Source organism: Cyprinodon tularosa, unplaced genomic scaffold, assembly GCF_016077235.1.
Source record: "Cyprinodon tularosa strain WSP-4 unplaced genomic scaffold, ASM1607723v1 ctg280, whole genome shotgun sequence".
In the NCBI taxonomy this organism is placed as follows: Eukaryota; Metazoa; Chordata; class Actinopteri; order Cyprinodontiformes; family Cyprinodontidae; genus Cyprinodon; species Cyprinodon tularosa.
Genome location: NW_024038986.1, coordinates 1,256,680 through 1,267,500, shown reverse-complemented (window position 1 = coordinate 1,267,500; position 10,821 = coordinate 1,256,680). Strand labels below are relative to the sequence as shown.

Here is a 10,821-nt window from a genome sequence, read left to right as displayed (position 1 = left end):
AAACACACAGATTAATAAAAATACAAAGCATCAAATGTTGAAATCAACTCACAATAAAAGGAATTTAAGATCACTTATTGTTGAACTACTCTGCTAACAGAAATGCTGACGGCTCTATTAGCACCAGCAGTTTCTTTAAGTATATGTAGTTATATAGCTATGTATATATAGTCCATAAAAGGGTTGAGGAATCATTTGGATCAAACATTCACGTTTTAAGCATGGGAAACACTGGAAATCTCAACCTGGATGGACCCTTGAAGTGTCTCCTAACGTCTGAACAGAGGAAACGTCAAAAATAAAAATGAGCTGATTACAGCCTCGGGATCCAGACGTTTCCCACTGATCTCAAAAGCCCCGCCCCCTTTTTTCACTCGTGTTTGGTTTGCAAGTGGAATAAATATAACCCTACAGTAACGCTTGTCCCATCAAGTCTTTTAGGAAGCAGGGTTTATGCCAAAACAAAAGGTTGAGTCCGCCGTCGTCCACCGAGCGTGCTGGCTCCTCACCATCGGGTCCAATGTAAACAGCTTTTACAGAGGCAGGATATGGAAGTAAACGGGCTCTTTGGCACATCCTCACAACCATGGGTGAATTTCAAGTCCAGACCAGACTCCACAGCCAGACAGGCTCACACACGAGTCCCTTTTAACTCTCGTTCAAGCAGCTTCGCTTGAATCTTTTCCTTAAACAACAAAAAGGACACGTTTGTAGTGAGTGTACAAAAATGTACAAACTAACCCAGGCGCACACTGATGACCCGACGCTCGTTATACTTCAGCTTTAAAAAGAATCGAAGCCCGCCCCCACATTCAGACGCTAAAAAATAAATTAACTAATAATGGGTTAGACTGAAAAAAAGGCGAGAACATGGCAAGACTGATTGGACAAACTGAGACGAGCCTGAAAAGCTTCAGTCGCACTAAGAGAGGCACAAGCATCAGTAGAGTTGAAGGTGTGGACTTTGATACGTGTGTACCTTAAAGAAAAGTATTCACACCCCTTGAAACCCCCTTTTTCTCCCCTATTTTTACTTTTTTTATTTGTATAACTTTAATGAAGTTAATTTAAATAGCAGAGCCGGAGTTACATACAGGGATGAATTATTTTAGATAATATTTGAATTTTCACTATTGTTGCAGGAAAAAAACATGTTTTGAGAGTTACTTTGCTGCTTTTTAACCTTCATTCTCTTCAAAAATAAAAATGTTTTTCGCCCTGCAGACCAATAGAAATACATCTTCACTTCTCACTGTAGAAAAAAGCCAAAAGTGAAGAGAATGTGATCTTTAAAACACAATTTTAAAAGAATGCAGTTTATAAAACTTAATCGGAAAAAGAAGCAATTGAAAATAAAAATTTGGAAATATAAAAAAAAAACAAAAAAAAAACAGTTTTTTTAATTAAAATTTGAAAAAAAATATAGTATTTGAAAACAAATCTAATAAAAAAGCAAAGCTCCTCTCAAAAGCTTTTTTTTTTATTTAAAACGTTTTTCAAATTTTCATGCCAGGATTGAATCTTTTTTTTTCATTTTCCATTTACAAATTTCCACCACTAGTCAAGTAGAGATAGCTCCTATAATCGGGACAAAAATAGACACATAATAAATAAAAAATAAACACATCGAAATGCAGGAATTAGCCTCTTGGCCAGGACTACCTTGAAAAAGAGGTTTTTAATATCAATGGGATTTTTTCCTGGTTAAACAAAGGTTAATTATTCATACATTATATTTATCCATACATTTATGGAAGTAGTTATATTCATGTTTAAACAAATCTATTTTAAAAACGTTTTATTTAATCAAACCCTTTTTTATGTGAATAAGATGTTAATTATTGTGCACTTCAGAATTTTTATGGTAAATTTATTATCTGCATCATGTTTTAGATAAATGAATTAATAAATAAATGTTACGTCTTCTTATTTACTCGTATTAATCTATTTAAAGGGACTTGACATGATAAATTTGCTCTCTATATACGCCTCAGGAATTACGTCCTATTTAGGAACCCCTGATTTAAATCATTCAATAACGGTAAAATGCATTAAAATGACAAATGATCAGGAACAAATAAAGTTCAAGGGGTGTGTATACTTTTGTTTTGGACCGCATGTTTGTGGATTAATGTTTAAATGAGGTCATAGCAGGTGCTACATTCAAGCTGAATGTACGTTTACATCAGGGGACCGTATCACGCCTACAGACACATAAAAAAAAAGGTGAAGTGGAGCGATTTCTCCTCACGTGTGCTTCTATCTCCTGTTTTAATATTACACCTTAACGGGTGCTAATTGTGTTTCGTTAAGTGCAGTCGGGTGAAAGTGTCAAATAAAAAAAACGAAATTAAAAAAAGTGCCTTTTTATAAACACTAGGTGTCAGCTAACATTTATAGTCTCAACTGTGAGACAAGCAGGATTAGAATCTCAGTCAGGAACTTTAAAAGGGGTGGGGCAGTTAAAAAGTAACAAAGGGTTAATAACAGCCTCTTACCCTCCCAGTGAATGGGGGAAGTACAGTAACGCCTGAACATTCAGTATAAACAAGGCAAACACAAAGTAGTATTTCGGACAGTTACCATCATCACCCATCCCCAATCCGCAGAGGAGCCCGGAGAGTTTTGTTCCCATGGCAACTGGACTTGGGGACACTAGAGATGCTTCAAAGGTGCTCTTCTGATAAAGGGAAGTTCCTCCCTAAAAGTTTGCTGAAGGTTAAAAGGAAGGAAAGCAATGGACGAACAAAGGTGGACCTGTAGCGACATGGGAGGAGCTGGAGCTCACACCGTCTGCGTGGGGAGAGGAAAGGGAGTGGGGATTATGGCGCGCTGCTCCTCTGAGACCTGGGTGATCTCTTTGGCAGTTATGGCAGGGGCGAACTCTGCCACGGGCGTTGGGGAGCGGCTGTTGGAGGCGGTGGAGCGGGTCGGGGTGGAGGCGGTTCTTGAACCGGGGTCCGAGGCCTGGACCGGGGTGGGGTTGTGGGGGTTGGTGGCGGCTGCTTTTAGAGCGCCAGGCTTATTGTAGTTCATCTTGAAGATGTGCTGCTGGAGGTGTCTGATCCAGTCCTCCTGCACCGACAGCGGGCCGTGGAACTCCACCTCGCAGAACCTGGAAAAACAGAGAAATGCACAAAAGGGTGACAAAAGGAAAGGAAAACTGCAGCTTTCAGTCAGGCTGCTGAATCATTCAGAGCATTTTTAGAGCAGCTGCATCAGAACTTAAAGTCGTAGGGAAGCGGCTGCTCCAACCGTTGCATTTCTGAATTCTCCCGAGTGGTGCCCGACTTTACACGAGTGAATAAAATGAGTGTGATTGGTTGTTTATCAAGAGGGCGGGACTGCTGTGATGGAAGGCTCACAAGCATGTTTGATTGTGGCCGGTTTGTTGGAAGCATCTTGCTAACCAGTTAGCAACTTAGTGCTAGTAGGTTCCCAATGGGAAACTCCATTGGCACCAAGTAGCACTAAATTGGTGACTTAGAAACAACACTGTCAAGGAACGCTATGGACAGAGGAAACATGCAAGAGGAGGAGAGTTTAGTGTCGGAGGTCGTGGATGAGTCTCCTCCGTCATACATTTTTTATTTAGAGGAGGAAAGTGGGGACAAAGATGTTGTGGGAGAAGACACCAGGGCAGCAGAAGCTTGATTTGGTGTAGAAGGCTTACAGCCGTACATGTTTGAGCCCTTGCCTCGCAACGCTGCCAGTTCTGTTAGCTCTACGCCTGCTGAAGACACAGACGTCCATCCCTATGAACACTGGGACGGTACTCAATGGGAAAGGAAAATATTCTTATTTCAACCGTTGCGGATATTAGCAGCGATACTAAGATCCTATGACCAAAAAAAAAATAGATTGACAGATGACCATTGATATATGATTGGCCGAATTTAGATGTACAAGCTGACGTATAACTAACGGGCCTAACACAGATTTTAAGACAGGATTTTTTTTGATTGAAATTTTCTAAATTTTGGGACAATATAGTTCTATACATGTTAAGCCAGAATGATTTGACATTTAAATATGACTTCCCTACGACTTTAAACCCTTTTTGTGTCTGAGGATCCTAAAAGGTTTCCAATTCTCCTCAAACTGCAGCTGAAAACTGAAGAGGAGGAAGTAACGTCGCTAATAACGCTAAACTCTCATCCACACACGTCTAACAGATTCGGCCTTCAGGTTTTCCTTACCGGCACTTCAGGGTGTAGAACTTGCCCACCAGTTTGACCAGTGGGTAGGAAGGGGGTTTGGGCACCAGTGAGGGGACGGTGCCTGTGCGTGGCGGCTTTGGAGAGCCAGTGTCTCGCTCTGATCCGTCTGGGCAGGTTGGGTGCTTCATGGGACGACGCTCGAAACCTTGGAGGAAGAAAACCGAGCAGGTTTTCAGAATGAGCTCCTGAAGCAACTAAAAACTAGGAACACATTTCTGTTCTACAGGGTCTGTGGGTGGATGGAGTGTTAAGCTGATCTTTGTGAGATGTTGAAAACTTGGAGCATAGTTTGACGACCTGCTGTGTTCCTCTGCCTTTATGATGCTGAGGCTTTTTTTATGGAGGACAGTTTAATTTTTCACATAATGAAACTAATCCATTTACCCACCAGGTGGGTTCTGAAGTGATAAGGTGGGATTTTATTTATGATGAGTAGAAATTACTAATTACAAAATAATTCCTCCATTTTCATATTTTCACTCCAACCAAGACTTATTTTTTTCTCTCCACTTTGATCCAGTTCTTCAAATCCCAGTTTGTGAGAGAAGTTGAAGGAAATTAGGAATAAACTGTCTGATAATGGGTAATTATTTTCCCTGGAGCAGCAGGATACAAAATCTAGTTTTTTTAAAGTGTCACTAAAAAAAATATAAAAGGAAATTTGTAGAGAAGTTAGAAATATCTAAAATTAGAACATGACAGCAGTTTTTGAATAACAGCTTTTATAGAGAAACAAACAGCAGCTCAGGTGTGTTGGATCATTTCCAACATGACAGTGATGACGATCATCATCCCTTCAATTTGTAATCTAATCCCATTATGTCAACAAACTGAAAAGGTATCAGAGATACCAGTTCAAATGAAACTGAAACTAAAACCAACGTGTATCTGAGTAGAACTCAAAGGTTCAAACACCAGCTCCAAACATTATTCTGCACCCTTGCATACCTCTTGACAGGCGGACATTCAGCTCGCTGCGGGCCACCTGCGTCTGCAGGCTGCTGCCGAGGCGTGAGAAGGTGGGGCTGCTGCCACCGGCCCGGCCTGAAGCCGACCGTGAGCTGGTACCCGACTCCTCGTCAGCCGTCTCTGAGGAACCCCGCTGGAGCTCTTGGCTCCGCGGGCGAGCCAGGCTAGCAGCGAAGGAAGGAGACCATTGGGAGGAAGAGGAGTACGAGGAGTGGGCCTTCTGCGATGAGATGGGGAGGACATGATCAGAATCCGCTGACGAAGCCAGGGAGCTCCTCTTCTGGAACAAGGAAAAACAAATCAGCACTTTAAAGAAAATCACTCCTTAAATGCAAATTTTCTACATAGAAATTATACAATAAACAGCCGCTGTGTAGATAGGAGGCAACAAGTGAGAAAAGCAGAGTAAAGGGCTGGTTAAACTCCTGCAGCAGTGTGTCACAGTGAGTGTGTGGCAGATATTTTTCTATTGGTCTGCACTATGTAATTCCACGCCACAACGCAAGAGGGACAATCAGAAACTACCTGTGGGTCTAGATACGGCTGAGAAGGCGAGGAAGTGGCGGCAAGTTTATGCAACAATGGAGGGACATGAGGGTGAAAAAAGAGCGGGGATCCAGGAGGATAAAGGGTCCCGGCGTTCTCGTACACCTCGCTCTTCTAGCTGGTCCATCTTCACGAGTCGTTTTCCACAATGGCGGTCATAGAAACAAAACAAGCCGGTAAGGTACCAAACAGGAAACACGCATAGTGTAGAGTTGACCAATCAGAAGCCTCCTCTGTCTGCAGAAGGGGCGGAGGCACATCTGCATTCACTGAGACACATATGCAGACCACCTGGTTTCTGAGTATAAATCAGCCTTAAGGATCAGATCAGGCTATTGAGAAACAAACCGAACTAAATGACACCGTTGCCAACTTGGAAAACTTTTTTTCCCCCAATAAAAGTTTAGCAACATGTCAGGCATCTTTTTCATGTGTGAGACTTTGACGACAATGCAAAGGCGCCGATCGGTTGAGTTTACCTAGGGAAAATGTGATCTGGAAAACAAAATTTAAAAACAACACAAGACATAAAACTCAATCAGAAAAATAGAAGTGAAAAATTTATTTTTTGCGAAAAAATAAGAACTGAGAAAACTGCTGTTACTTTCCCAAATTTAAAACATGCTTTTGCAGCAATAATGGGGAAAAAATGTTCCACAGAGACACTGGGAATAAGTATAAAAAACATAAAGAAATAAGCTCCAAATAGCTTTAAAAAGCTTAAAAATACCTGAACTCCGTATTTTTGTCCTGTGGGTGAGCACCCTGGAGGGGAAGGGGAGGGGTGTGGGTTTGTGTGTATGTATATTATATACATATGGTAGTGTGTATGTGCAGTTTTCTCTTTTAGGGTATTCAAAGTTTCAGGTGGTCTGGTTTATTGTGCTGCATTTATGTTGAAATATTGTATATGTGGCATCAGTATTTCTGTTATTGATTTCATTGCTCTCGGCTCAGGGAATGTTCTTTTGTTGTGAAAATTTTTGAAAATAAAAAAATAAAAAAAATAAAAAAATACCTGAACTCCAAGTATCCTAAAAGAAAATAACCCCTTTCTGCCATCGGTGCTAATTATCATTGACCACTCTAACAGGGGAATTAAAATCAGGTTTCTCCTCTTTAATGATGATGCATGATGTTTATGCTGTATTTCAATGGTCACAGACTCATTTCTACACTTTTGAATGTTCCAGTGTTTGGGGCGCTACCAGGAAGCGGTGAAAACCATGTTTCACCATAAATTTCTCCCCGTCCAGGTGACCCAGGAGGCAAAACAAGACCGAAAATCAACTCACAGCGTACTTTGCATCAGTGTTCTGTTTCACACCGATTTAGCTTTAATGAAGCAGAGTCAGGATTATTATTGCAAAAAAAGTGATTTTAGATGGAAGCTTTCGAATTATATGTTATTTTTTTTGTTAGTTATATTAGGCTTGCTGATTGCTAAAACCTCCTGCAGACCTTTTCTCATTATCTTATAGCAGAGGTCATGGATTAGCGGACCGTGGTCCGTATCCGAACCCACCTGCTGGCTAATCCGGAACCAACCTGATTTAAAACATTTATAAATTACCGCATGTTGACAGATGGCAGTGTCTAATTTTTCTTGCAAATGCTTCTCCTGTTAATATGGTAAAGAAACTGAAGGATTTTTTTTCTCCATTTCAAAAAACGCTTTAGATTTTAAATGGAAAGATTTTTTTTATTTGTATTTTAAAATTTAATGTATAACATGGATGCATAACAACCTGCTTTTTATTTCAGTGTTAAATTCTGTTTAAAGTAACAGATTATGATTAAAAATGTCTCCGGACCTATACTGGTTGATGAATTTCTTTATTCGGACCCCGCTGATTTTTAAATTGTTACCCCTATCTTATAATATATATAATATTATATTTATGCTTGATTTTTATCTCCTGAAGCAGAAACTGCTCTGAGGCTACTATGACAGAACTCAGGATTGCTAATGAATAGGGTCACTCTGTTTCCACAGTAGGAATCTGGACTGTGCGATTTATATCCTACTGTTTGCAGGGATCCATAAATATAGGGAGAAATCCTGCAGCATGTAAGAAGAAAATAAGCCCTCTGCGGCTGTGGATTCACCACGTGTCACCGCACATGAAGGTAAAAGGTTGTTTTTTTTCTTTTACATAGAGCAGTGGGATTGTTGGGTATTAAGTTGTCTTCTAATGGATTTATTTATGGAGCAAAATCTAGACCAACATCTAAGAAGGGAAACCTGGGGTCCAAAGCCGGACCACTGCTTTTATTACAATCATAATTATAATACTATCTGTAGTTCTGCACTCCACCAGTAGGTGGTGACATGTTCACATGAGGTTTCATGAACTGTGTAGATCGTTGAAGCAATTTGGCCAAAAGGTTCAAATGCCTCATGAGGCCTAATTTCACCATCACTAGTGAGCTGTAAGGTCTTATATAGACAGCTGTGTACCTTTCCTAATCAAGTCCAATCAGTTTGATCAAACACAGCTGGACGTCACCCATAACCAATCAGCTCCAGATGATTGGCTAGGGGTGACTATGCTCCTGCCCTCTAGCTCCACCCCTTTCTGTAAAGCCAAGCCAAGGAAAATATACACATACAGGTGCTGGTCATAAAATTAGAATATCATGAAAAAGTAGATTGATTTCAGTAATTCCATTTAAAAAGTGAAACTTGTATATTATATTCATACATTACATACAAACTCATATATTTCAGATGTTTATTTTGTTTAATTTTGATGATTACAAATGACAACAAATGAAAATCTCAAATTCATCATATCAGAAAATTAGAATATTACTGAAGACCAATAAAAACAAAGGATTTATAGAAATGTTGGCCAACTGAAAAGTATGAACATGAAAAGTATGAGCATGTACAGCACTCAGTATTTAGTTGGGCCTCCTTTGGCCTGTATTACTGCAGCAATGCGGCGTGGCATGGAGTCGATCAGTCTGTGGCACTGCTCAGGTGTTATGATAGCCCAGGTTGCTCTAATAGTGGCTTTTAGCTCTTCTGAATTGTTGGGTCTGGTGTATTGCATCTTCTTCTTCACAATACCCCATAGATTTTCTATGGGGTTAAGGTCAGGAGAGTTTGCTGGCCAATTAAGAACAGGGATACCATGGTCCTTCAACCAGGTACTGGTAGCTTTGGCACTGTGTGCAGGTGCCAAGTCCTGTTGGAAAATGAAATCTGCATCTCCAAAAAGTTGGTCAGCTGCAGGAAGCATGAAGTGCTCTAAAACTTCCTGGTATGTGGCTGCGTTGACCCTGGACCTCAGAAAAAACAATGGACCAACACCAGCAGATGACATGGCACCCCAAACCATCACTGACTGTGGAAACTTTACACTGGACTTCAAGCAACGTGGATGAAGTGCCTCTCTTCTTTTCCTCCAGACTCTGGGACTTTGATTTCCAAAGGAAATGCAAAATTTACTTTCATCAGAGAACATGACTTTGGACCACTCACCAGCAGTCCGGTCCTGTTTCTCTTTAGCCCAGGCAAGACGCTTCTGACGCTGTCTGTGGTTCAAGAGTGGCTTGACACAAGGAATGCGACAGCAGAAACCCATGTCTTTCATACGTCTGTGTGTGGTGGTTCTTGAAGCACTCACTCCAGCTGCAGTCCACTCTTTGTGAATCTCCCCCACATTTTTGAATGGGTTTTGTTTCACAATCCTCTCCAGGGTGCGGTTATCTCTCTTGCTTGTACACTTTTTTCGACCACATCTTTTCCTTCCCTTCGCCTCTCTATTAATGTGCTTGGACACTGAGCTCTGTGAACAGCCAGCCTCTTTAGCGATGACCTTTTGTGTCTTGCCCTCCTTGTGCAAGGTGTCGATGGTCGTCTTTTGGACAACTGTCAAGTCAGCAGTCTTCCCCATGATTGTGTAGCCTATAGAACTAGACTGAAAGACCATTTAAAGGCTTTTGCAGGTGGTTTGAGTTAATTAGCTGATTAGAGTGTGGCACCAGGGGCCATCAATTTTGAACCTTTTCACAATACTCTAATTTTCTGATATGATGAATTTGAGATTTTCATTTGTTGTCATTTGTAATCATCAAAATTAAACAAAATAAACATCTGAAATATATGAGTTTGTATGTAATGTATGAATATAATATACAAGTTTCACTTTTTAAATGGAATTACTGAAATCAATCTACTTTTTCATGATATTCTAATTTTATGACCAGCACCTGTATATCCCAGAATGCTTTGCACAGAGAGCTCTCCTAACAAAGCACTATGGGATTTGCTGTCTCAGTGGCCCACTGTCGCCATAGGCTTTACCTACCTGACAGTGGCGACTAATGGCAAAGATGGCGCAGGCTCAGCACAATGGAGGAGGAGTTATTTGACCAACCGGGCAAAAATCATCTGTCTGTCAGTTAGCTGAGTTCGCTATAAAGTCCCCGCAGTATGCGGACACAATAAAGGCTAAATTATACTTTGAAATTAGCTCGTCTGCGTAGGTGTCGCAGTGAACGCACAGACGTCCCCGCCCCCAGTGCCGCAGACAGGTCTCTTTTGTTTGTATGACCGCCATTGTAGAAAAATGACGTGTGAAGTGGGACCAGCTAGAAGAGCGAGGTGCACGAGAACGCTGGGACCCTTTTTCCATCTGGATCTCCGCTCTTTTTCGCCCTCATGTCCCTACGTTGTCGGACAAACTTGCCCCCATTTCCTCGCCGCCTCGGCCATATCTAGACCCACAGCTAGTTGGCGATTTCCCCTTTTTGCGCCATATGCATGGAATAAACACAGCGCAGGTCACGCTTCAATATTGAGCATAAATCAAAAATGTCTGCATCATACCTGCGACTAGCTCACTGCAACACACTGCTGCGGGAGTATAACTAGCCCTTTAGCTTGTATGACCTATGAGACAGCACATCTTAAACAGGACGTGCACGAGGAGAAATGGGCTCGTGCACGCCCTTGCACGCACATTTTTTAGAGAGGAGGGGTCTTTTAAAAAATCCTCCACAACGCCTTTAAAGCTGGATAAAAAGCCCAGCCTTTAGCGACCTACGCTGCTACCTGTATGGTCAGGCTTATAGA

General features: G+C 41.3%; 1 protein-coding gene across 6 annotated transcripts in view; it reads right to left on the bottom strand.

Moving 5' to 3' along the window:
• Nucleotides 1-10,821, bottom strand: part of si:ch211-194b1.1 (protein Wiz) — a 46,514-nt gene that overhangs the window by 425 nt on the left and 35,268 nt on the right. For 3 of the 6 annotated variants that reach the window (XM_038290428.1, XM_038290432.1, XM_038290433.1), the window contains 3 exons: nt 5,169-5,469; nt 4,200-4,365; nt 1,511-3,115 (listed from right to left, as the gene is read on the bottom strand). In XM_038290428.1, the coding sequence (XP_038146356.1) occupies nt 2,785-3,115; nt 4,200-4,365; nt 5,169-5,469 (798 nt within the window). In that variant the 3' untranslated portion in view covers nt 1,511-2,784. Of the gene's footprint in view, nt 686-1,510; nt 3,116-4,199; nt 4,366-5,168; nt 5,470-10,821 lie in introns of those variants that run through there. The other 3 variants (XR_005281246.1, XM_038290429.1, XM_038290431.1) reach the window with 3 other exon arrangements.